Source organism: Dromaius novaehollandiae, chromosome 7 (assembly GCF_036370855.1).
Source record: "Dromaius novaehollandiae isolate bDroNov1 chromosome 7, bDroNov1.hap1, whole genome shotgun sequence".
NCBI classification, from domain to species: domain Eukaryota; kingdom Metazoa; phylum Chordata; class Aves; order Casuariiformes; family Dromaiidae; genus Dromaius; species Dromaius novaehollandiae.
The window spans coordinates 43,408,565-43,436,076 of record NC_088104.1 but is presented as its reverse complement, the minus strand read 5'-3'; the positions used below and the strand labels follow the sequence as shown (position 1 = coordinate 43,436,076).

General features: G+C 42.7%; 1 protein-coding gene across 4 annotated transcripts in view; it reads left to right on the top strand.

Moving 5' to 3' along the window:
* AGAP1 (ArfGAP with GTPase domain, ankyrin repeat and PH domain 1) overlaps window positions 1–27,512 on the top strand; it is a 394,511-nt gene that overhangs the window by 292,209 nt on the left and 74,790 nt on the right. For all 4 annotated transcript variants that reach the window (XM_026104675.2, XM_026104674.2, XM_064515404.1 and 1 more), the window contains one exon: window positions 4,944–5,105. In XM_026104675.2, coding sequence (XP_025960460.1) covers window positions 4,944–5,105 — 162 coding nt within the window. The remainder of the gene's footprint in view (window positions 1–4,943; window positions 5,106–27,512) is intronic.

Genomic DNA, 27,512 nt, shown 5'->3' with positions numbered 1-27,512 from the left:
GCTCCGAATTGACCCTTTTACTGCTTTTTCAGGAATGAGAGCCTGCACTTTGTTGTACCGGTTTCCTTAGAGGCTGCTCTGTTCCCTGGTACCAGCTTGTCGGTATTTCAGGACGCTGCAGAGCTAGGAGCTCCCGTTCGCCGTTGCTCCGGGAAGGCTGCCAGACACGCCGGTGCGATTCATGGCGCCCGCCTCAATGCCGCGTGCGGGCGCAGTCAGGCTGCCAGGACTCTTCTCGCGTCGGCTCCCGGCGTTAACAGCAGCACTGGCCCCTTTGAGCCCTGGGAAAAGGGAGGAAGAGCAACCCTTTGCTGTCAGAGGGCACGTGCATGTATATGGTCAGCAGCGGCAGAGTCCTCCTCCGGCTGAGAGCAGAAGACGTCTCTTCTTGCCGCGCGTGTCGTTTACAAATGTGGCACCGCAATTGCAGGCTGGCGGAGGCACCGGGCAGCACGACCGGCTCCCTCGCTTCAAGGCAAGGAGCGAATTTTGTCCTTAATGCTATATAATGTAGACATCCACCCTGCAAATGATGACCATCATCAAGGCAAGCTGCCCGTGCCGTCCATCAAAAACCGCCAAGCTAATGATGGGCTGGGCAGATAATCGCGGGAGAGTTAATTGTAAGGTTCGATATGGCATCTTGTCAGCAGAGATAAGTTGTCACGTTTTCCACTTGAGCTGAAACTAAATGATTGTAAAATAAGTTATGAGTGTCCTTGGGCCTGTCTGCCAGAATGATGGCTAAGAATACATTCCTGGCCCATCAGTCTCAAGCAGCCCGCTTGATATTTATGCGAACTGAATGTTATTTTATTCCCCCTCTAGTCATGCTTGTCAGCTCCCCGAGTGAAAAGTGAAACTGCTTCTTTGACTCATACTTCAAGTATTGAAGCTCGGAGAGGCTGCAGATTGTTATTATTATTACCAGCATTATATATTTTTTTGGGTGTGCGTTGAACATTGATGCCCGATTGGGAAGAACTAATGGCTGACACTGAGCGTACGGGATGGCTGCAAAACAGCCCATCGCGGGCCAGTGAAACGCGTCTTATGGCGCCTAGTGCCTCTGTCAAAGCTGGTTTAGATGTGGAGTAATGAGGCGCTCGCTTTTTTAATTTGGCGTGCCTTTTTCTTTTCCCCTCTTTTTTTCTTTCTTCCCTCCCCCCCTTTATATTTAACAGTGTCGGCAGTGGTCGTCTGTTCTCCCGCGTGGTAATTGATACAAAATAAAATGCATTATTTGTATTCAGTCAGGAGGAGGAAATTGCATTCAGTGGGCTGAAGCCTGAACTCATTTACAGTTTGCCGAAGCCGGGCTTTCAGGAGCCCTCTTTTCAATTTGAAGAATACCTTGTCAGGCAAGAGAAGTAGTCGGAGATGGGAAAGCACAGCGTGTAAGCCTAGCACGTTTTGATTGCTCATATTTTAAACCCGGGAGAACGTTAAATAACTTCCATCTTCAAAGGGTGGTCTCGGGAAGGGGAATAGAGGGCATTAATACACTAACAATATAAGCTCGGCATCCCTTTCGCAGGCACTCGCGTTGCTTTGCTGGTCGCAGGGGAGGGAACTCCTCCGACTCCTCGCTTCGCGGCAGCTTGACCCAAGGACGGCGGGTTATTGCCGGAAAAGGGCTGTGGGTCGGGAGGATTTACCGTAGCAGGTCAATTCTTCAGGTCTCCGGCATGAGTAGGTGAATCTCCCGTTTAGAAACCTCCTTGTTTTTCAGTGTTCATGAGCAGATTTTGTTTGCATAATTTAGAGTCCAGAAATTAGCCTAAGCTGCAGGAAGCATACAGATTTACATTAGTATTTTTGACAAGAAAGGGTTTTCAAGAATGCTTTTTTTCACTTACTATGGGGCAAGCTTACAGCTCTAAGCAACGCAGTTGCTAAGAAGACTCAGGTTTTGGAGGGATCTGATCTTAGCTTACAAAAAGCTTATGAGATTCTTTTAAAGTCCACGTTCTGCACGTTTTTGTGTCACAGCGTGGTTTCCTCAGCGTTTTACAGGTACCATTCAGTGCATCGTGACTGCCGTCCGCATTTCCGTCTGGCGATGAGCACGGCACTCGTGCTTCGGTCTCACAGCTGGGAGCACTTGCAAACCTAGGCATGCCCCTCTTGCTCTTGAGTGCTTGGAAACGCCCTTTTGGAAGGCATGGGGGGTGGTAGAGTTGGTGGTTCTTGGGGTTTTTTTCCCCCCCCTTAAGTAAAACGGGGTAATTCTTCCTAAAGTGAAAGCTGAGAATTGGCGGTTGGACCATGTGCCATGTTCCTCATGTTCTCTGGGGGGAAAAAACGAAGCATTTTGCAAAATCATGCTGAATGTGAACAAGCTTTCCTGACCGATGTCTCCTGTGAGATTTTTTTTCCATCGTATTTACAGATTGCGATGTTCTGGTGCGTTTTTTCGATTTAGCAAGGAAATGGAAATCAATGAGAGACGGTGATTGCCCCATGTCCTGACTAGGGCACCCAGTGCAGACCTTAGCACCCCTAGTAGGCACCTTTCTTGTAGTACCTGACTCTGCAGCTGCCTTCTCTTAAAAGGAGAATTTTCATTTCCTTTCTCCAAAGCTTGCTTTTTTTTTCTTATTTATTTTTATTAAGGTTCTTTATGTAAGAAACATGGTCGTAAGTCCCAAGCCGGAGGAAAATATTCACACCAAGGAATAATCAGCTTGCGTGCTTGGTCATGCCTCCGTATCGCTGTCGTCCTCTTCTGTGTCTTCCCTTTTTTCAGAGTCAGGGAGCAAAAGATAGCAATGTCCCTTCTGCCAAAGGACAGCTGAATAGTAGCGCGGCTTCTGGATGGGATTTGCGTTGCCCTTCATCTGGAGGGACAAAAAAACCTTTGCCGGATAACTGCTTTGACTGATTCTGGTTCAAGCACTCAGATCTGTTATATAGATGTACAGTAAATATGTCCTCATGCTTCCCTTTGTGGTTCATCCTTTTGTTACTGGGTCTGAAATAGTGGACACAGGGAAAAGAACCAAAATCCTTAGTATAAAGCTTATAGAGAGAGTCTGATTTGGTCTTTATTGCCAGGTGTTCAGCTGCATAAGTTGTCCCTCACCTGTAACTTGCAGCACAACCATGCTTAGCAGGCAGTTAGTAAGTAAATGTTATTACAGAAAAACAGAGTAAGTGGTGGTGGTGGTGGGTTTTTTTAATAGGCCTTTGTAAGGGGATTTAACTGCTACAAATAATCCAAAGCTGCTTTTTAAATTAACTCTGATTTGGTATTTTTCAAACAAAGGCACTAAATGGATGAATTCATCTTAAGTGCAGTCATGGTTTGGTAAATAAGTTCTGGAAATGCTTTCCCTTTAAATAATACAAAGCTGTTTAAGTAAAGTTTAGGATGTAATGGTAAATTTAAAAAAAAAAAAAAAAAAAAAAAAAGCTAGAAGTGCATTTAGGACTAATTGAAGCCAGAAGATGGACTGAGATTAACCCAAAATCATGTTACCAACCTTGGGGAAAAAATAGTGGTTTAAGGTTACTTGAGTATTTACTGCGTAAAAAGACCCAGATTAAGGATGAGACTTCAGAAGTACATCTTCCTTTGCTAAATATCTGCTAAATATTTCTATTAAATTTTTCATGACTATGAAAAAAAAAAGAGAGAGAAGTGAGACAAAAAAGAGTTCTTGCAAAAGTTCAGGTTTTTATTGTAATTCTTATTAAGATATTGTGGGGGTTTTTTAACATATTTTTTGAGTACTTAGAGGATGCTCAGGATCATAGTTCTGGGGCGTGTCAGCTAAGATACTTCTTAAAAACTTCTTTCCAGTTTTGTCTGTACAGTTCAACAAAGAAACGAGGTTTGGTTGATCGTTTATTAAAATACATGATCTGTGTGTGTTCACCTCCGCTTCTTTTTGTGACCGATATCAAGTAAACGGGCTGAGAGCGTCTTGATCTGTCCTTGCTCCTGGAAGGGGGTCTCCCAGTGCAGATGCCTGCGTTATATCCCTTTGGCTTCATATTGCGAGCTAACAAATTTGTGTCGGTCTGCACGCAGGAAAAATCCTTGCTCATTGGAAAGCAAGTTTGACGTGGGCCCTGTTGTGGTCCAGAAAAGATTTTTGTTTTGCACGACTCAAAGAGGAGAGATTTGCACCTTACCAGCCGTTACACGGAACAGGGAATGGAGCGCGGGTCTCCGCTTAGGAGAGCAAGAGGAGCATCCTAGACCCTGAATTTTGATGTGTTTGAGCAAACTATATAAAAATGACTGTCATTAGTTCTTAAAAACGTTGCGTGTTATGCTACCATAGCTAATGCGGTGGGAAACTACGTAATACACTGAAGGTGGCATGGTTTTCACCGGGACCGTACACTAAGTGACCCTGCCTCGCACGCAGTGTTAGTTGTATCAGGCACGCGTGAGCTATACACGTGAAAAAGAAATTTGTTTTCCCACCTTTATTGCCGTTACCACCTTTTTTATGTGTGCCTGCATCTCTAGCATTAGCTGGAGGAGATAGCTGGCACTCAGCGGACATTACGGTGGCTCTCTTCCGTTGTGTATTAAAATGTCCTAGTGTTACATGAGTTAATTTGAGGATCAGTCAGATCTGTGTGAGAAAGAGCGGCTGGAAGCAGTGAAGTGATTTCCCCTTGTTTTTTGTCAGTTCCAGCTGGCCTGCTTCTAAAATTGATGCAGAGAGTCCTGGTGATTTGATAGGACTCGAATCAGAACTTGAGCCAAGTTTGCTTATTAGTACCTTTTTGAAAAGGTAATGGATGTTTTCAGGAGGTTTTCCTGTAGCCATTGGAAGTCAATGAGCTCAAAAGGTTAGCTGCTAGCAGACAATAAAAGGTATTATCTTGTCGGGTTTGGCTGGCTTCTAGCAATCATTAATTTAAATTATGCAGAAACTTCATTTTTTCCTGCTTCCCCCCTCCCCTTTCTCTCCATACTGCAGATACCGGGTTAGGAGATTCTGTGTGTTCGAGCCCAAGTATATCCAGTACGACCAGCCCCAAACTCGATCCACCTCCTTCGCCTCATGCCAACAGAAAGAAGCATCGCAGGAAGAAAAGCACTAGTAACTTCAAAGCTGATGGCATCTCGGGCACAGCTGAAGGTAAGCTTGCTTTATGGAGGAGGTCTGAATTTTGGAAATATTTTGTCCTCGTTCCAAAACGCATTTCAGAGTACAACTCAACTGTGTCAGTGGCTTTGTACAGAAAAGGTAAATAAAAATTGTACTTAAGTGTAGAGGAATTAAAGGCTCTGATCTTTTAATGATGGAGCTGAGTGACCTGTGGCATCACATGACTGTCGCTTCTTAAACATTTTTGAAACAAAATTTTTCTTTTAGAAGTGTCTCCAAGCTAATACAGAGCATCATTAGTAGTAAAGGTAAGGTACAGGCATGCTTGGAAGGTTAAAAAAGAAAAAAAAAAAAGTCCAGGTCCACTCAGTAGCCCATACATCATGCTAGAACTTGTATTTTTTTTTTCAGTATTGTTAAATCTTGTGTTATCTCTTCCGCTTAGACTCATTCTGTGCTCTAGAATCATCAATGCTCTGATGCCTGTTATAGCTTGAATATTCAGCTGCTCATGGAAAGGTGGTGTTATTTGAGGATAAAAAGAAAAGGGGAGAGTTTAAATGTTTGGGTTCCTTTTTAAGAGCCAGAAAGCAAAAGCCGAAAAGAACTTCTTTTTTCCCTTAGTTTAGCTTACTATTTCCAACACGATCACTGCTATAGCTGTTCAATGCCCTTCTGAAGGGGTAACAATGTATACAGTAGCCAGATATGATATAAAACATGCTTGTATCTTTAGAAAAGAAGAATAGAAACATGCTATGATTCAACCAAAAGAGCTCCAGAAAAAAAGATGAACAAGGGTAGTTGGAAAGCTCAGAAACTGGGGAGTCAACATATAAGGAAAGATGAAAAAAGGAGACAATGGAATAACATTGTTGGAAAAGGGGAGTGTTAAGTAAGAAAAAGATGTGGTTGTAAGCATTGGCGAGTGAAAACAGCTAATTCAGTATCAAAGAGCATTGGAACGAGTTCTGAAAAAAAGGATGACAATTGCAGGCAGCTGAAGAGACATTAAAAATAGATGTGATAATAGTATACAACTGAGAAGGGGCATGTTAACTACTACTTAGTCATCCTTATTTTCCATTTATTTAATTTCTCAATTGCACTTCTGTCGCATATGGAATTTATTTCCTCAGCTATCTATACAAATCTTTTTTTTAAAAAAAATAGCTTTTTTTATAGTAGCTCCTGTTGTGTTCTCTTTCCAGTCATTTAGCTGTCTTTACTGTTAGTTCCCCCTAGTTTATGGCCTGCAGCCAAATTTTATTGTAACCTTTCGTTTTTAATTTGTCTTTTTTTTTTCTTTCCCAATCCCCTTTATGCCTCTTATTTTCATACCTCAACGGCAAGTTACAGAGGGGATTTTTCACAGCGCTCACCATTGGCCCAGGACTATTTTGTTGAAGTCGATATGAATCGAGACCAGCTGGATATTAAGAGCCTTTGAAAAATCTCTTTCTAAGTAGTTAATACATGTATGTTTTCTTTCGCCTGGTGAGATTATTTTCACAAGTCGCTGGAGCTGGAGCCTGTGTGGTCCTGGTCTGCAAGCACAGACTTTTGAACCACAGCAAGCAACCGGCGATTTGCGTCTTGCCTCTGAAATCCTTATTCTGGCGGGAGCGGGGGGTACGCGGCTCCTTCCTCCTCCCCGATCTCTGGCTCTACTCCTTGTGCGATCCTTCCAGCCTCTTAACATGCTAGCCTGAAAGCCTTTTGCAGTAACTTTCCACGACTGTCCCCCTTCTTGTAAATTAAATAAAAGCTGCTTTCAGAAAGGCAAGAAATGAATGGCAAGCAGCACCAAGTGATGCAGTAGAAGTCTTTACGGGGACCTTAAAAGTAGCAGAGAGCGCAGACGTCTGCATTCAGTCTTCATATCCCTACGTTAGCTTTCTTTGACCTTTCTCCTCTTCTGTGTCTTGAGATGGGCATCGCATTCTGGTTTGGGACTCGCAGTTGCGTATGAGAAGGTGCTAGCGATGGTAGATCCCCATGAAGTACTTCTTGGGAAGGCTAACTTCTTTGAAATTCTAGCACGTGGGTGCTTGTAAAATTTGCTGTGTCCGTTTGCCTTTATTTTCTGGTGTTCGGGCTGGTGCAGTCCAAAGCTATGTTTGATGGACTTTGTGGTTCACCAGACTGGTACTGTTCACCGCTCTGAGCTTGCCGTGGTGCTCACTGATGGGAATAACTCGAGTCCTGGGAGAACCGTTGTCACAAGCCAGTCTGCTACTAGTGGGCAGTGTGTCAGAGGTGCTTTGGGTTGTCCTGCGATTTTCTCAAAGTTGTAGGATGTAGCATTTTCAATTCTGTCTTGTGTTTTAAGTAGTTTTCAGTTTAGTTTTCAGTTCCTGTTCTCAGAAAAAGACTGATTTCCTTATCTTCCAATGCTTATTCTAGAAATCTGTCCAGTGGCCTAAGTAAGATTCCTTTTTCCTTTTTTTCTTTTTTTCCCCCCCTTCTCCCTTTTTCCATGCTTGCAACAAGCATAGGTTTAAAGCCTCAGCTAGGGGTGTCTGGATTACTGCAGTTCTGCAGACTGCAAATCTAGGTTGCACGGTAAAAGGTTCGATGGTCTGAGGGATGTACGCTTAGCCTTAGCAACCTTGATCAAGTATTTGAGATACTGCAAGTGGCTTGGGGAAAACAGGGTAACGAAGGCTGAATTGTGGGGAAACAGTATCTTCCTTCCTTCCTTCTGGAAATCCTGAGCTCAGTGTGAATAGGAGGATCCTCCAGTAGTAGGTATTTTCAGGCAGTTACAATGGATCAGTTAAGTGGTTTGGGTAGTTCTAGATTTGAAGTTGCCTCCTCTTGGGTCCAAGCACATCTCAAGTGTCAGCTTTCAATTAGAAATTCTGGGTTCCTGTATTTTTTGTCCATAGCAAAGTTTAGGTATCTTCTGAGATTAAATCTGGTCTTCAGCAAGCTCTCTAGCATCCCGACTGCACTTTTCAGTCTTTTCTCTCCTTGTGTGTACCTGCTTTGATCGCTGACCTCTGCCCAAGCGTTCAGATATCACGATGATGGACAGTAGTGAGCCCAGAGTGATGGCAGTCACTATTTCCAAGCACTGATGCTCATGTCTTTCATGGCCTTCCATAAAGGTCATGCTGATCCTTGTTTCTCCCCGCTATCTGCACATTCACAGCCCTCTCTTTCTGGGGTTGCATCTCTTTCATCTTACTCGGTTTATCTTTCTACTTGCTTTCCAAGACAGTGGTTGCAGCAACAAAAATACTGGGGCAACGGTGCTGCAGTCGGATGAAAATTAAAATGTAATTCCTAGTTTGGAAAGCCAGTTTCTGCTGAAGTTTCTGCAAGTGCAGTGAAACCCAGAAGTTTTTTAGTTCTTATCTATACAGAAATCGTCACTGAAAAAAATCTCTCAGTGTTTTTGAGGCTAACAGCAGGAATTCGTACATTAGGCAAGGTGCCAGCAACCAGCAGTGTTTTCCCACCATGCTATCTAAACTCGCTCAGAGCGGGATTATACAGTGCAGCGTTTCAAAGAGGAAGAGCTGCTCGGAGCCGGGGCTGTTTTAGTGCCCTTGTGCTACCGCGCTTGGAGGAACTGCTAGTGACAATGGGCAAGATTTTCGGCTTGAAAACAAGTGGAAAAATTAAAGGCCTTCCTGTAAATACTCTTCACAGAAAGGTCTTTCCCACTGGTTATTTTTCTTACTCTTCTTAGAGAGGAACTGTTCTCTAAAACTTCACGGCTGTGGCAGCTCGGACCTGCCTTCAATCCGTCGCTGAGATTTAAGAGCTCTAGGAAGCACAAGGTATGGCCATCTTTCCTTCAGCATCAGATCTCGATCGTGGGTGCTTGGCAAGTGTTTCCTTGACGGAGAGCTGTGACCAACGGGGCCAAAGTTGCTGTTTCTTTTGGGGTCGCTCTGGCTACGTCCAGGCAGATGGGGCGATCTGTTCCTTCACTGTCGGCACGGTGCAAGCCAGCTTGCAGCAAAGCAAAGCCAGCGCTCCGTTCCCAGTCGCGCGGATGTATCCCGAGAAAGACGACTTGGCGGTAGAGCAATAAACATGATTAACAGCTCAGGAGAACTTTCCAAACTCTCTTTTCTCTGCAAAAGCGTGTTCCACGTTCTTTATTGCAGGTTTCTAACGAGCTTTTGAAGGACAAGGATGCTTTTATGTTTCTTTAGACCTGTGTTCTTAACACAAAGATAGTTTGTTCTCTGCTTCTTGTAGAAGTGATTGCCTTTCCCTGTGCTTTTTTCATCTCTGCAATGTAGCCTCCGACTCTAGGTGTATGCTTTCCCGCTTGTAGATTAGGGTGAACCCCAGTTTACTGATAAATTGCAACTTTTTTTCCCAGAGTGAACAAAAGTAGGTATTTTAAAAGCTGATGTTCCTCACAACCATGTTCAATATCACTGGAATCATTCTTTTGTTCTGGATCTCAGGAAGCGTTAAAGGTGAGATATAGCTAAGTTTGAAATGCCCGGCCCTTGGAAATATGCATATTTGGGTATTTTGTGGGTGAAAAATGGACTTTAATCTTGACTTCTCTTCTGTACTCTTAGCAATAAGCAGAAATTTCCCTGGTTTCCTCCTGTTTCTCAGTTGAGCGGGGACTTGAGTCCACAAGGGTAGGATGATAGAGTGATGAAAAGCCAAGGGAGGTGCCAGTGTATTGGCACACACGAGACTTCTTGGCCCCTTTCAACCCCTCCAAAACCCGAATGGCAAAGCAAAGAAGTGGGAAGTAGGGAAATGATATAAACGTGCTTGGCTCTGTACAGAGCACAGCGCATAGACTTGTCCTGACAATTTGAACGTGTTTTCCTTCGGTGCAAAGTTCTAGTGAGTGTGCTTTGGCCTGTTTGAACTTTAAAAAAAGAAAAAAAATCTCTAACTCTGTATACTAAGAACTTTGGGAATTTTGGAAATTTAGTGGAGAAAAAAAACTCTGAAACTTCTCCCGTGAAACAGATGAAAAGAGTAAGGTAAAAGCGATAAGCTGTAATGTTTGTGAGAGAGCAGATCCTTCATTTGACAGAAGGGCATTGCTAATGCTAATACTTATTTTTGTTTATAGTATGCTGAATTAAGCTTTGTGGTGAAGGACTATATTCTTGGTGCTTTTTTTGTGGCTTTTTATGATATGGAAGAAACCTCCTGACATTGTCAGAGGACAGCATGTTCAGACACCTTTTCAGCACAAAAAGTCACAGCGTCTCACTCCCTTTTCTCTAGAAGGAAGATGTGAAATATATCTTGACCTGCAGTTGCGCAAGGGCAAAACTACTCACCTATTATAGAATTGGTAACCTTTGCAATCAAATCTGTTAGATGCCGAGGTCCTGTATGGATTGTGTTGCTTAAAGTAATGTGGAGAGCTAAGTTGTCACCAAAACTTTTTCAGCTAAAAGCTCTTCTTGGTTTTTTCACAGAAAAATTATACTACTGAGGCTGTACAGGCAAATAAACATTGTCCACACATGGGGACTCCACAGAGTTATTCCTGGTAATCCTTCCATGCTAATTATTTCACCTAGTTCCTTTAAATTAAATATCAGTAATTGCAACCTGCTGTGTAATAGGAGTAGACATGGTGTCATTCTTGGAAAAGCGGTGTTTATTTTGGTAAGATAGCTTTTCTTTTTTTTTCTTTTTCTTTTTTTTTTCCCCCCTTTTTTGGTAATGGTATAGAAATACTGAGATGGGTGAATCAGTGCAAATGAAATAAAGCCTGGGAGTACCGTATGGTATTAGGGAAGATTTCTCATTCCTTAACCATAAATTCTCCTGTGGCCTATGCGTAGTCTTACCACAGCTTATTTAGACTTTCTAAAAAAAATAGTTTACGATTTAAAACCTTGGTAGCAACCTAGTGAGTCCATCTCGCACAGCCCATGCCAGCGCACATCTGCATGCTTAGCCGGGGCACTGCGATGGTCAGCTGGAGTGGGCTCCTCAGTGTGCATTAAAAACAATAGCCCAAAGTTAAGTCTGGGAATAAATCAATAGGGGAAACCAGTTATTCTTTAGCTGTTTTCATGCACAAGTTGTTTTTGTAGTTATATGCTCCTTAAAATAGCGAGTGATGTCTTAATAACCGCTACCCCTCTCAAAAAGAGCAGAGCTATGTCTATACAAGCGGAGGGTGTTTCAGTGCTGGTAGCTAGTATTTATATGCATCTTGGGTGGACAGTTTAGTGAGAGCAGGACTTGTTTCTATTTCTGGACTCGTAAGTACCAGAAAGCAAATGTTCCACAGTTTTCAAAAATAAGGCTGTTCTGCGGTGTTTCCAGTGAGACTGATACAACAATAGTGGCTTGACTGCCAGGCTGAATAAAGAAAAACAGTTATTTGGAGCTGGAAGGGTTTGCTTTATAAGCACATAGCTAGGAAACTTAAAACAATTAGCTTTGTAATTCATTCAGGGATACCAGTGAATGCTGTTCATGGATGATTTATTGTTCTTAGTGTCATTTGTATATTCTTATGCATGAAGCATACTTCCAAAATTTCAACAAGTAACATTTGGCTAAGTTTCATACCGCGTACAAAAGACCAGATGCTGCTTTGCTAAACCTCGCCACATCTGGAGTAGAAAGCTTGCTTAAGTGGATGCTTTCAGGAGTGTGGTTTGATACGTGTTTGCGTCCTTGTTCTTTGGATTATTTTGGAACAGTCCTAAGCCTTGTCTGATCCAGCAGTTCTGTGCTGAAACTACTTTGCAGGTATCACTTCTGAAAATAAAAAACAAATTTCAGTTGGCATTAAAAAAGAAACAAAAAGGAGCAAAAAAATCCAGCTGCATTTTTCTTCTCTGTCTGCATAGGAACTTTAATAACGTCAGCAGGATTTGACCGTATTTATAGTCTATAATGCCAAAGGGCTTGTTTTCATTTAAGTGTACTGCAGCATCTCAGAGGTTGTCACCTCTTCAGCGTCAAAACGTTCTTTCATTATAATTCCACTGATCATCAGCAAACTCATTCGCTGCCACGTAGGAGATACAATACTGGACGATTGCCGTACACCTGCAAAACAGGAGGGCAGAAATTAATAAAATCTAGACCGAATCTTCAGAGGCTTGCTTTCAAGCAAGGCATAAAGGTCACTTGTTGGGAAACCTTCAGCCTTAGTTGTCACAGCCTATCTGACATGAAAGGTTTGCTGCTGAAAGACATTTATGTTGATGCCGAGGAGTGAAAGACAAGGGAGGTGAAGCTCATCTATTGTTTTAACCTACTTCATTGCAGGCTAAACAAGTTGAAAGAGTCCTGCTTCTCTTTAAAACTACTGTTAACTCAGGGTCAGAAGAGGCTGCATGTTCCGCCTTCCTGGTTGGAAGGAGAAGTGTCGCAGTGGTGGTCAACAGAAAAGAGGATTTGGGAAAGGATGAGTCCCAGGGTGAATTGGTGGTGTTTGTACACACTAGCGCATCTGGATGCCTAGAAAAAGATGATGCTTATTTTTTCCTACATCTCTCTGAAAGGTGCTCCTGCTCCTACTGTACTAAGAACTTTGCTATGTTTTAGCTACAAAACTGTATATTGCTTATGCTCAGTACAATTGCAGTGCTGTGATTTGGCCTGATCTGTTTGGAAAAGGAAAAAGTTCTAAGTAGCCTTACAAATAAACGAAAACAAGTTGCAACGTACAGTTTTACAGATTTCAGGTAATTAGAGTCCTTAGAGCTGTTGTGTCAGCCCGAGATGGGGACCCTCATGAGGAAGCGAGTTCCTAAGGTTCACAAGATGATGTTTACAAGATGCCAAGATGTACTTTTAAGATATTAATATTGCCTAGAGCAGTTGCTTCCATTGCATTACTTAAGCTGAAGTGTTTACTTTAAGAGCTCCTTCTCAGTTTTCCATGGTGTAAGATAGTGTAATTTCATTATGAACCTAAATACTTAAATTAAAATACCTTTAAACAAAAAAACAGGATGATTATGCCTTATAGAGCCAGAGTAAGTAAAAAGAATAAAATCATATCTGGTGAGGGTTTCCCAAGTATGGAAGCTTTACGCATAAAGAGAAGGTTCATGCGTGCTGTCAGGATGGTTTTTCCTTTGCATTTTCTTATCTCCTCAGAAGCTTTCAGCAGGTTCATTCTGTTAAATACAACCTAGTTCTTCTTTTCACAGCATAACTGAAGTCTCGGTAAAGTCAAAGTGTTGCAATTGAGATGAATAGAGTGTTTTGGTGTGAAAGGGAGCTGTTCTAGAACCAAGACCTGATTGGTGAATGATGCCTTATCTTAAGTTTTGTCTTTCGTGTTTTTCCTCATCAGCCTATTAGAAATGAGAAACAGAGACATGGGGGAGAAACTGCTTTTAAAGAACAAGCCCTGGATAATTCCATTCACAAGACCTTAAGCAGCTAAAACAAACTAATCTTGCTGATTAGACAAATGTGAAGAGCAGGTGTCTTGAGATCAAGAGTACAACTACAACCTCTGGCTCAGGAAGTCCCCAAACCAAGGGCTGTTCTGGGAGAGGTACTAGGGTGCACGCTGCTGTATCTGTTGCTCTTCTGCTTTTCCCCGGGCGTCTCCTCCTAGTCGCTGATGAAAGCGTACCAGGCTGGGTGGACCTCTTACTCTGACCTGTTGAGGCTGTTCATGTGATCTGCATCTCTACAGCCTGCTTTGCTAAATTGCTGTTTTGCCTTAGATGGCACAGGGCAGCTTTGAGGGGAGGGTTGATTGGGTGCCAGCTGATTACAGGCTTGCTTTTTTATTCATAATGTATAAAGCGAGGCTAATGACAATGTCTTGATTGTGGAGGTTTCCGACGTATATCTCAAGCCTGGAATTCAAGGGGGAATGTGTCAGTAGGTCTGAGCTAGCCCTGGATTTATAAAACATGCACTTGGCATTATGCTAAAGAGAGCTCGTAATCAAGAGGTACACACAGAACAGAGTCTAGAATTAACAAGTTAGTCATTTGTCTGTTGCAGAACTCTACATTTTAGTCAATTATGGGTAAGTCCTGAAGCATCTGTGCTGCTACTCGGTGTGTTTTTAGGTTAAAAGCAGGTCTGAGTGTAAACTGTCCCAAAATACGCCTCGTGTGTTCAGCCTCCTGGCTCCAGACATGAAGAACCCCAATGGGCAATGAAGCCACCTTGGCCTTTAAATCTGGATGAAACTAAGCGACAGTCTTTCCTGAACGCACAGGTCTGTCCTCTAAATAAAGGTATTCCAGGCACGTCATCTAGCAAGACAGAAGCAGCAAGTCTCATTTGACAGGCGTTGTGGATTAGGCGTACCTAATGCTTACAGGGAAGTGAGAGTGAAGATGATGTTTCCAAGTCTGCGTACACACAATTTACTCGGCATCGACAGTCTGACACTTTCTATCCGTACCTTTCTCATAAGCATTACGGGTTTGGGGGACTTGATAGTTTTGTTGCACACAGATAGACTCTTAAGGCTTTGGCAGTTGCAGCTAAATGCTTCCTCCTCCTTTCTTTTTAACTGTAGTGGGATTTTTTTGCAGCTTTCTCTTAGACTTTAGGATTCAATAATGACCTTCAGAACAAAACCCTTTTTGCCTTCTAATTTGGGTTCTTTGTCAAAATGTTGTTGTGAAAGATAAAGCAAGCCCAAGCCGAAACTGAGGAAGGTGACTGCATCTAAATAACGTTACGAAGTTGTTGAACATGCAGTGTTGAACACTTCACGCAGTGGTTTTTGAAGAGTAGGTTGAAGTGACCTGGACCTGATGTTTCAGCCTTCTCTGGACCAGAAGTAAATTTGTACGTTGGCGAGCACTGTGCACCTCTGGTTCTCGCATAGCGATAGAAATGTTTTAGTAGAGAACGACGTGCGGTAAAAGGTAGAGCTTGAACTTCTCCTCTTGCCCTGTGGAGGAGTCTCCAAACGTGTTTGAGAGTGCGGCAAACGCCTGTAAGAGGGTGAGGTTTCTGATGGGGAAGTGGTGCTGAGAGCCATGATAGGGGATTTGCTCTTCCACCGTTGCTCTGATTTTTCATCTCGTGTTTTGCTTCAGAGATGTATCTATAATTTGATTCTTGAGTTTGAGTTGCATTTTAATGAGCGTTTACATGTGTTAAGCCTCTGGGACAGAATGTGTTTTATTATCGTTCGCCGTTCCAAGGACTGTTCTCTCCATTTATTGCAGATACAACCAAAAAAAGGTGCAGATGACTGGGGAAGGGGTTGCTCTTAACTCTGCTGACTCTTGCTTCCCCTGTAAGCGGCGGATCCTCGTCCAGTCATACCAGCCTTATCCATTTGAGAACTGCATCGCTGGAGCAGTTCCAGTTTTGATGCGCTGCGGCATTGATGTCGGGGAGGCATTTACAAGACAGCCCCGAGCAGCAACGTAGACTTCTTTTATTTCAAACTCCCAACCAGTCAGTCATTTCCAACCTGCATTGTTGTCCCAAGTTTTAATCAAATCTGTGCCTTAACTTGGCTGTCAAATTTGGGGAGGAAATGTATCTTCCTCTCTGAAGTCTCTACTGTAGATGCAGGCGCCGCGCGTGAGATTTTAGTGGTTAACTTGCTGCATGTTTGTTTTACATCTACTGTTTTCAAGCCCTCCACCTTGCTCTTTATAGGTTACTTGTCATAGATGTTATGCATTATATGTAGTGCACATCTCCAGTGAAAGGAGTAAGTTTAAAAAAAAAAAAAACACTTCAACAGGCCTCGTCATTGACATCTCCCCCTCTCCCCCCTGCCCTGCGAAAAAAAAATTAATAAAGGTTTCTTTTGTGAGTGTGAGATGGAGAAAATTGGCCATTTGTCTGTGAGGTAATAGGCTTTGCTATAATATGGAAATCTATCAAATGATTAAATTCAATGACATTAAATCACAGTTCATGAAAAGAGAACACTGCGCAGTTTAATTCTATTTAATTTTTGCGAGGGGGGGAGCAAAAAAAAAAAGCGGAGGGAAAAAAATGTTTGAGTTTCTCTTAAGCTGATTTCTCTGTGCTCTTTCTTAAAAGTGCCTTTCTAGTTGCCACACGGTGATGTGATCATTATCTGTCACCTCGTCGCCTTGCTGCCTCAACACGCAGTAAAATAAAAAAAAAAAAAAAGAGGGAAAGAGGGGGGGAAAAAAAAGACCAGAGGAGCTTGTGAAGTATGACTTCCTATCCCAAGACTCATTGCCTGCGATTCGTACCGCTTGACAGTAATGATCTTATTACAGTACTCTGGACCTTGAAGAGATTTCATGAGGAGAGCGAAAGGACGTGCCTCCGCGTAATCAAGTGGCGCTGCATATTCCACGCGGTTTTGATCACACGCTGATTGGGCACAGTTTTAGCCCATCTTCTAGTCAATTATGCATGGCCCCTCGTGCTCCTGTGATAGTCAGAAACATTGATAGCTGTTGTCTGGGCTTTGGCAGCCAGCCAGGGGTTTGAAGTGCCGTCCGCGCAGTCGTTCCGGGATAAGTGCTTTTTAGTTGGAATTGATTACCTTTCTTTAGGTTTTGCTTAATAGCGGCGCCGTATTGGAGAGGGCTTCAGGTGAAAAATGGACATATTAGCCATTTAGAGTATCTGAACTCCTAGTCAATTTTTAGCTTTCCCCTGTTTCCATCTAATTTATATTTAATGATGTAACGTTTGATAATATTTAAGATATTTCATTTCAGTTGCTGCTGAGCACACATGTTGAGCACATGTTAAATTATAGTGTATCAATTTTCGGGTTTTCCAAATTAATCCAGTTTAACCTTCAAACTGCAAGAACGTGTCTTTTTTTGGTGCCTGTTCCAGTGAGTATCTGGTTTATCTGCAGATGTTGCAAAGACGCCGTTACCAAGCAGACCGAGTGCTGTCTCTAGTCCCGTAATGAGGATAAATCCCTGTTCTTTAAAAGAATCAAGGGAAAGGGTGGGTAGTCGGTGCTTAGTTTGGAGTCCTGTTAGAGGCCGATTCGGCTTCTGTTGATTTCTTGCCTGTAAAAATGTCACATCTCTCTTAATCCAGATTCCTCCTAAAATGAGAAGGAAGATCGTTCAAGGCACGCGTCTCAAACTCAGGGGACCGTATGAGGAAATTTTTAATCATAGGTGATGCTTTTTGCTCCAGCACCGCCAATCTTGTTTCTCGTGTTTGAACCAGCCTACAATACAAAATTCTGGGATTTAGGGCCTAAATGGAGAAGTGGGGAGGGGACTTTATAATAAGCTGAAGTAAAACGTTATGTTAGCCGGGTGCCAAATGAAGAGCTCACGTTTCTCCTGTTTGGGATTTGTCAGTCATGCCGTGACTGTCGGTGAAAAGATGCAGTCAAAATACTCGGCTGGCACTCAAAATTTCCATTCCCGCTTGTCAGTGTAATTCTGCTGTGTCTACTGCTCGCTGAAAGGAAGCAGTCCTCCAAAAGACATTGCAGGCTCTCAGCCTTTTCTAAAGGTGCTTCTGCCCCTGAACGTCTCCCTCGTGGGACCGCTTCGTTCTGAGGTCAAGCAGAATTTATAGGGTTGCTCAAACAGGTGAAACCTGAACAAAAGCTCAGCGCTGCTTAAACTTGCGAGTAAAACCTTCCATAGGGAGCCTAGCACTATTCCACGGGGTCTCTTTTAATTGGACTTTTATTTTTTTTCAGCTTGTGGTAAAACTAATCCTGTGCCGACCATCCCTACCCCTTAAAAAAGCAGCTTTAAAATTTTTACATTTCTTCTGTTCGTTGTCAAGATTGGTTCTGACCCCCTGTGTAGGGGCCAAACCACAATTAAGGGTTTAAAAAAAAAAAAAAAAAAGTCCCATCAGTCTTGGTGGGGTTTTTGTTTCGTTTTCCTAGCTCCAGTCATCTTCCAGTGATTCAGGAGTCTGCTATTGCCTGATATTCCGTATCCTGGTTTGGGGGGATTTGCGTGTGTCTTATTCTGTAGTAAAATGTTAAGACTTTTTGGCAGGCCACAGGACCTATGAAAATCATCTTTTTTTTTTCCTTTGGAAGAGAAATCTGCCCTGGATATCTGTGTACTTGGTGACCTCTGAGCTTAACGCCTATAGCAGCCATCCGGATTGCTGTGTGCTCCTCAGACTTCTGCAGGCTGCACCGAGGAGAGATGAGTTCCCGGGGTGTGGGGGTCTCTGCACTTCCAGCTTCTTGCTGTTTTGATGCCTGTTGTGATATCAAGCCATTAATTCCCAAATTGTAAGAAACCAGAAGGCCCATAATCACCTGCTAATTTTCCATGTTTATCATTGAGAAGGTTTCTTTCTCCAGCTGGAGTTATTTCATGGGCATGTAAATCAGAGCCATGTAAAATTCAAGTTAGTTCATGGTTTGAGTATTACCATAGGTTTATATTAAGCCCAGCTATGGACTTCAGGATCTTTGGCCTCTTAGTGTTTGTTAATCAGGCTTTGCAAGTCTGTGACAGTCCAGAGATTCTGGTTACTTAGATGGATTAGATGCGTCATCCTTGTCTGAACATAGAAAGCTCATCTTTCTGCAGTGCTGTGGCAAGAGACTGGTTACTTCCCCGTCTGTCTAACCCCGCAGATAGCAATCCTGGCAGCAGAGAGCTGCTAGCTTGCTCAAACCTTGCAGTAGGACCTTCGAAAGATTAACTTTTTAGGATAAGAAAGTCCACAGTGCTGGCTCTGATGGGTTTCTTTATTGGTGGACCCAGTTGTTTGAGCCTGCTACCAATTTTATCCATGGGAGTAAATGCTTTCTGTAAAGGATTATTTTTTGAAGGACTAGAAGACAGTGACAGAACAGCTTCCTTAGTAGTATAAGATATCTTGCAAGCATCTCATAACATACTGAGTGGCATGATGTATGCAGCGTCAGCAGCGGTTCCTGGGAGGCATATATGACGATCCTCCCATTTCACTGAGATGCTGAAATGCAGGGAGAAAAATCTATTAACAGGTTACTTTCCATTTTATTCTTTTTGTTTAATAGAATATGATTCTCGCCTGGTCTGCTCCAGTTTCCAGGGCACATTCCAGAAGAGGTTGTGTTTGACTCTTGCCAGCAGGAATCTTGTCAGCTGCTACTTCCACATACGCATCTTCTTCCTTGGCATTTTCCAAGTGCTATGGCATCGACTTGACTTTGACTTCCTTTTCTCTTCCTTCCCCGGTGCTTTGAGTCCGTGTTTTTAAGCTGGGAAGGAAATGCTGCAGTTGGTGGTGATGGAGTCCAAAGCCAGGCGGGAGTATTTCCGACTGTCCTTCCTTTGATGTGGAATTGGCAGCTCCCCCTAAGACCGTTGCAGCTCCCTTTTATTTCTTCTCTCTCAAGCTCCTCCTTTCAGGACCTGCACAGCTGTGCGCCCGGTGTGCCATTGTCATGCAAGCTGATATTTGGAGGAAAAACAACATTCAGGCGTTTTCGTTTTGAAATCATCATTTTTAGATTGTTAGTGACGGTGGCTGTACTGTGATTGTTACAAATGCCGTTGCTTTTCAGCCAAGGTAATGCTCCGTAGGGGCAACCAAAGCACCGGAGTGGACTGGCCTGTTCCCACTCAACTTGAAGGCTTTAGCCAACATATTTATACATAAAAGTACAGTTCATGATTTACTTAACCTTAAAATTGGAAGCTATCCTATTACTTTGGGCTTAATATCATCATTGTCACACACATAATTACTTTTTGGTTGGATGGCTGCCAGTCAGGAGGCTGTGAATGGTCAGTTATAAATAACTTTTTTGAAAAACCAATTCAAATTTTATGGTGAGACATGCTGTTTATCACATGAATGTCGCAGCAGTCTGAGCAGAGAAAGGTGGATTTAGTGAAGGAAATCATACAATACTTATCCAGCAACTGGTACACGTCTTTCCAGTCGTTACTAATTTAAAAAAAATATTTCTGAAGCCTCTGTAAATGTCTCACAGCCAGTAATGTCCATTAATTAATAACTGTTTGGGTTTTTTTGTTTTATACTCTTCCTTGGTATCTCACTTGCTTAAGGGATGCATTGCATTTCAAAATATAAAACATGTATTTTGAATATTGAGTTATCAAACATAGTTTCTGTTTCTAGTAAGTGTTACCTTAGGCGCTCAATTAGTATTTGCCACGTCCTCCTTCAGCTACGGAGGAACCTGGGTGGGTATTTCTAGTATAATTTTACACAACTGAAAGAATCAGCCATCACGTGTCAGGTGGGTTGGGAGTATTTACACACTGATTTTCCTACTCTGACTTCATCTGCAAGTCATTGACTTCAGTATGTAAAGGAGAAATTTTTTTACGTACAGAGTTGATGTGTCATGATCATCTGTGTGGTGTAATTCAGACTTGTAAGAGATCTGTGGCCTTTGGTCATGCCATGATTGTACCTCTTCTCTGCCCCAAAGCATCTTCGGGTTGGTTTGGCTGATAGAGAACAATTCATGAAAACATGTTATCTGCAGTTGTTTCCAGAGCAGAAGCGTGTAACCCAAAAATGCTCTCTCCCATATCTTGCTGAGCTGTGCTCTTGGGGCTTCGCAACAGGCTATACAGCTGAATGCGTACCAACTTACTAAATAGGCACCTGTAGAACGGTGTATAAAATAGTACAGGGAATTATGGCGATGAAAGACAGTGTTTTGAAGGGATTATACTTTCTTAAAATGATGCTATGAGAATTGATGTCTGTTTAAAGGCAAAATGTTTCTGTCTCCCTGAATAAGAGCTTGAACTGGAATGTTGTGAATATGAAATGTTTTTGTATTTACGTACGTTTTCATCCCTAGAATATAAAGCTACAGATGCACTAGCAAATTAAGTATGAAGAGTATTTCCTACATTTTGGGTTCCTTGCTTTGAACTAACCTGCTTTCCTACTTTTTATGAAAAACTCTTAAATTAACTTTCCAGTGCTTAGTTCTTGGCAGAAGATATAATCACGTAAATTTACCCTGGCAAAGTATGAAACTCTTGTAAGTTTGAGTCAAAGGTAAAATAATTGGCAGTGAGATACAAACTTATCTACGATATACAGTCCATAATCAAGCTCTTCAAAATATCACCAAGGATCCGGAAGAATTGGTTTCAAAAAATCCCCATTTGCTAGGCAAGGTACCTGAGTTTCATACAATACTTAAGAGGCCTCAGCGTTTAATTAAATTATAACAAACCTTGCTTCAATACATTGTAGGTTAATGCACGGTTAACCTATTTAATACGTTAAAATGTAAGTTAATATTTGCCAGAATATGTGACATATCTGCTATGAGGATCCAGAGTGATTATTAGGAGAATATTAAAATTGATGAACTTCTAGTGGGTTGCCAGCTATATTCTTTCCTCTTAAACTTAGTGCATGTAGTATGTTCTCAGTTTATGCAGCCAAAGTTCATATGAATAATTGGGCTGCCGTTGCTGATAGGTAACCTTTAGATTCCCTGATGCTAGGAGAGAGGGTAAACTTCAGTAACAGACTGTTGGTGCCGTATGAAGGAAAGGGATGTCCAAGAATGATGGAGAATTTTTTCACCATGGAATGAAGACATGGACTTTGATTTATGTTGTGCTCTTAAAAAATATAAAGTAGAGTGGACTAGTAGGGAAACTGTTTACCTGTAAAGTGATTGTACTGCTTACCCAGTCATGCTAAACAAAATTTGGACTCTTACAGGAGGTGGTGTTTTTACTGCAAAGATGGCTGACGTTTGGGTAAGAATTAGCTATATAATTATTAGCTTCTGATGCTTTCCAGGTACTTGACTTTGAGCTGTGGCTGAAGCTCCTGAGGGCAGGTCTACATCAGGATCTGCTTCTGCAAACTTGAGATATACCAAAGGATTTTGAGGGTAGTACTCTAATTTATTACTGACCTAAAGACGAGAAGATATGTTCAGAGCTGTCATTTGCTCTGATATGAAAAAACAGAGATGGAGAAGATTGGAAGTTTTGCGTTTTTCTTTGACCATATCAGTAATTATCTGCTGCCTTTAGTAATGAAAATATCTATGTAGTTTATAGGCTTTTTCTTTTTTTTATGTTTTTATGAAAGGTTTTTCATATGTTGTCTGTCGCTCCCCAAGCAAGAGAAGAGTTGGTCACGCTACAGTAGTTCTTCTGCTTGCTAGCTGCAAGGGTGCCCTGCTTTGTGGTTAATTGAAGTATTCCGCTTTCTGCAATTCTGTATGCTAATGAAGAAGGAAGTGTTTCTTTTTTGCCAGAAATATTTCTTTTCGGCTTTTTATTTCCTCCCACAGCCTTTGACTGGAGTAGATGTTCTTGTTCCGTATCATCAGGTCCCATAATTTGTCATAATGCTACTCAATGGCTCGTCTAAAAAATGTAAAGGGGCGCTGTCAAGGTTGTTAGGCCCAAAGTTTTAACCTAAAATACTTTTGAAAAAAGAAGAGAAGATTGACATATACTGTCCCCCGGAGCCCGAACGTCCTCACAGCTTCCGAAAGGAAAGCAGCCGCCCGAATAAAACCCAGAATGATCTTCTGAGCGCCGCAGAAGCCAGCATGTTGGCTTCTTTGAGACTAGGCTTGTGAAAATAGTTCTGTACTTGGGCTCCGCTGGTAGGAGGACATTGAACATACAAGAAGCTTCCTCTACAGCGCATTAAGAGAGCAGGATTGCTGCTCATTCCAGTTAGTCTTCGTGGCACGAAGTAGGTCGCGGAGACCCCGCAAGGTACAGAGCCCTTCCGCCGTTTCAAGTTCACCACCTAGGAATCGTCACCATCCAGCTCCGACGATACTTAACGCTTACTCATTTTCTTTTAGTGTCGTAGTTCTGTCCTCGTTCTCTGCCGTCCGTCTTTGGGGACAGGTCGTGTTATTTCTCCTCCCCTTTTTTGGGTGAAACTACGTTCCAGCCGGCTCTACGCCAGCTTGGTCGCTAGGGTGAGGTTCTCCTGCTCAGCAGTTACGCTAATCTAGGAGGTTAAATGGGTTAGTTATGATTTTGCAGTGCATCCAGTTTGTTCCCATTCCAAGCCGCCTGTATTGCTTACAGCGTTTTCTGCCACGGGCTAGCGTTTTTAGGATTTTTGTACCCCCTGCGTGATGTTACAGCTCACCTGGGAAAAATGTGCGTTAGCGCTCCGGAGGGAGCCCAGCAGATCAGTCGCTGGTTGATACTGCGCTCGGTGATTTTCCCGTGAGCAGGCTTTGTATTTCCTACCATAGCACCTTGCTTTTGCTTTGTTTTTTCAGGCTCAGTTCCTTTAACAAACCCGTTTGATCTTACCCACCAGGCAAGCAGGCCTTAACTTGTGCACACACGCAGATCAGCACAATAAAAAGAGTCTGCTAATCCATCAAGCTTTATTATATTTGATTGCGGTGTCTTTTGACAGAAATCTTGTACTATTGTGTGTCACGGTGTTCCTGCGCTACCAATTACTCCGACTATCTGCATGTTAACGCCGCGCGGAGGAGCGAGAGCCTCGGCTGGCTTTTGGAGGTCTGATTGATGGTTTAGAGGAATGTAGCGGGGTCTTGCTCATCCCTTGCAGCGCCCGGGAGAGCCGGTGTCGATAACTACGTGTTGTTAGTCCCGCTTTGCCTGGGCACGAAAGCATGCGCGTAAAGTCAAGATTGCATGCTACGAGGCTGTGTTCCTCCACCTTGAGCAAACGCATCCCAGTCCCATTCACTTATACATATATTCGCAACCGTGCAGCTTTTAAAAGGCTTATTTTCCATAACCATAAACGACGACGAGAGAAGTCACGTAGGGGTAAAGGTTAAACATAGTTATGGGAATAATGTGAAAATGTTTAGGAAAGAATTTTTTTTTAAGTGCCGAAGACCTACAGTTCTCCTCTCCAAAGAATGCTTGTATTTTAAAAAACATTACACTTAAGAGTGGAAGTGAAGGAAACAATTCAAGAAAATGTCAATTGGTAGGCTAGCGAAGGTGACGGCAATGAATATGAAGCAGCAGGTAGAAAATATAAATGGTTGATAAAGGAAGTTAAAAGTGTTAGGAAGAATTGATGGTCTCTAGGGGCAAGGGTGATAAAAGAGGGATTTCTTAAATTCAACAACAAATAAATTATAACCACGGTATGAATCTAATGCGCAACAAAAAAGTATAATAATGAATCCTGATTTCAAAAAGGAAAAGCAGGAAACTTTCTATTAATTGAAAAGAATCAGAATTCACCTGTACCGTGAATTTCTTCTTCTTCTGTAACTAGTAAGCAGTTAAGCAACAGCTAAACAGCATCTACAGTGTTACGTGTATTTCTGTTTTGTTATTTAGGTCTACATAACCAGATTAGATGTGCCCAGGAGTACTAGAGAGTTGGCTTAGGAGCCTCTTAATCAACTGTCATTTAATGTTTAAGGGATCTTGTAGCAGTGGGAATGTTTCAGAAAACTGGAATTAAATGGATATTATTGCTCGTAGCCGAAAAGAGTAAAGGGTCCCTGAAGAATCTCTATGTTACTTAACCTCATATTGATCCTGAGCAAAACTGTGGGAAGGCTGATGGGTGATATGGTCAGAAAATAATTTCAAATGGCAGAATAAGTAACAGAGTTATCTAAACTTCTTATAGGAAGCTGCCAAGCAATAAAAAGCTGCATAATTTTTAATGCTACATTATTCACAATGTATTTGCTCTTCAAAGGCACGTGAGTTAGTACTGCATGATAATATGACAAAGAAAAAGTCCTACAAGTAGTAGGAAAATAATCAATGTAACTTAAATTAAAAGGCTTGAAATGCTTAACTAGTAGGTCGTAAGAAGCAATTGTAAATAGTTATCTATCATTCAAACATATTGAAGAGTCCAGTTGGGTTTTCTTTTCAGCCAAATGCTGTTTGTTATTATGGATTATTTTTCCTCCTATCTGCTTAAGAAGTTAGTTATCTCCATACTTCCTGCTCTCACTTGATCATTTTGGCCTTGCTGTGAGTTGTGTCCCCATCACCTACTTCTTCCTGCCCTGCATTTTGTTGTGTTGGAAAGTCGGGACCCGAGGTGACAGCCACCGACGTTCCTCGCTGTTCTGCTGCCTTCCTTCCTCACGTTAATCTGTCCCCCTCTGCCTACAAGCCCAGCTCCGCGTTCTCTATCTTGTGTTCCTTCCTGGGAAGATCTGACCTCGCTTTCCTCCCGTTAAAGATTTCTTTGAGAGAAAGGACATTAGGGACTTGAGCAAAAATTCAGAGCTAGCTCTGGATCCTCATTTTCTTGTTAGTGTGCTGCAACCTGTGATATTGTCACCTGGTTTTTTTGTTTCTTTGTTTTTAACTCAGCTTCCACCGCTCCTTCCTTTTCTAGTGGTCTCTTTACCTCTCTAAGGATCTTGAAAGCCTTTCAGAGAAAAATCTCCTTGCTACTTTTCTCACTTTGCCTGGCCCCGTTCTCCTCCTTATGGCTGTCTTCTTTGAATAATCTCATGTGTGTCCATAGAAACTGAGCGTCCGTCTTTCCATTGGCAGACTCAGACATATTCCTCTGTATGTCGCTTTATATTCTCTATCCAAACTCAGCATTGGCTATCCGTCTCCTCATGAGGCCAGCAAGCTACCTTAAGCTTCTCATTGCTATGTCCCTTCCATGTTGTTGTTCACAGTGACCAAGGAAACCACCACTTTTAGCTCTGAGTGTTACTGAACTATGTTGTCTGGGCTTCGTCTTTTAGTTAGGATCTCTGTGCCTCAACTATTGAGTGCTGCGTACCATCTCTGGCATTGTCTTGTCTATGCAGCTAAAGCAGATCTAGAAGTTCGCAGTCTCATATCTCAATTGCTGCAACGTCTTCTTTCCTGGCCTTGATGTGTGCAATCTAGCCCCATTCAGATCCCTCCAAATACCGCTACAAGGATTGCTCCCTCAGCCCGTCGCTCTTACTGGGTCACCCTTCGCAGGGCACCCTTGCCCATGCCTTCCTCTGCGACGTCGCATCCAAGCTAGCTGCCACTTTTCACTTTGAAGAACCTGCGCAGCATCCTCTCGTTCGCATTCATGTTCCCCGTGCTGACGTCTGCCTCAGGTGGACCTCAACATCTGGTCTGTTAAACTTTTGTTCTGTCGCAGGTCGAGTGCGGGTGATCCAAATACATTAATGTAGGCCTCTTACAGCCTAAAAATTCTTGCGACTTCACAAAGTGCTGTGCTAAATTAAGGCCTGTGTATGCAAATACTAGGGAAATTGGTGAAAACTCTACTTGTCTTTTTAGGCTATAGTCCAGATGGGCGCTTGAGGAATTGTTTAACCTTTAAATACAACCACAGAAGATGATGGGACTACTTGCACTTAGGCAGGCATGTAAATGCAGTTTTTTATTGTGATTTAGTAGAACTGTGCTATGCTCTTCATCTCATATTTAGCTTTTTTAAAAGCAAAATGGGAAGAGGAAGTACATTTTCATCTTACAAACATTACTGTATATGAAGCTGGTTTTAAATCACATGGGTTGTGTTCCATTTTTGAGTAGTTACAGCTTGAGATACAGTGAAGTATATACTTGTCTGACTATTCTGGATGACCGTAAAAATCTTTGGTCCATCGCTTTGTTCAGTTGCCGAAATTGGAATGCTTTTATTTTCCCTCTGCATGTTTTTTTTCTCCCCCCCTCCCCTTTCCTTAAGTTATTTTTTCTCCTTATATCGGAGGGGGTTTCATCTCCTTTATCCGAACAGTTAAGACTTCTGGGTGCCGCCTTGAGAAGCGGTGCAAGAGAAGGCGAGCTCTGCAAAGCTCAGCGCTGTGAGGGGTTTGCTGCCTTTGCAAGACTGGCGTGATAAAATACATTTGACTTCTGCAGGAAGTAGTGTAATACCGCCAGGACCAATGAAATAAAGCTGCATCTGATGGACTGCTTATAAATACAAAGCTTCATTCCTTTCTGGGGGTGGGGGGAACATCCTATCTCGTACTGACTCAAAAGAAGCCCCGTCACCCTCTCCCATCCGAGGGGAAGACGGGCTCCGCGGTACGCAGCAGGCGATGCGATATAACCCGGCAACATAACAAACAGTCTTGACAGCTCTGTATGATGCTGCAGTTCGGATTTTGCCATCAAGAAAATCCATAAACTATACGGAGCTTTCTGGAGTCATTAATGCCTTGCTTGTATTGATGATTTCATTGCTGTGCTGCAGGAGCCTGGCCTATGCACCTCGCCGCTTTTACGATACTCCTCCCCTTCCTTGCCACGCTTTCCCTCCCCCCGTCCCCGCCAAAAGAGCCCCTTGCGTAAATTGATTTGGGCATCAGCCTTGATGAAATGCCAGCGTTCAGCCCCGCGCGCCGGCGTGGCCGTGGCGTTAGCTGGGCTTGATTGCGTGGCTGCTCCGGCAGACGCAGCCACAGCAGAGTCGGAGGTGCGCGGAGATTAACTGGTGGCTGTCCGGCCATTTGTCATACAAATAACAGTGCCAGGAGAGTGAAATACTATAAATCATTTTTTTTTTCTCCAGGATTGAAACCTTTTATCAGTTGTGTCAGTTCCATTATTCAATAAGCGATTAGTAACAGCCATTGTCATTTAGCCATTTAGTAGTTAACAACTCGGGTCT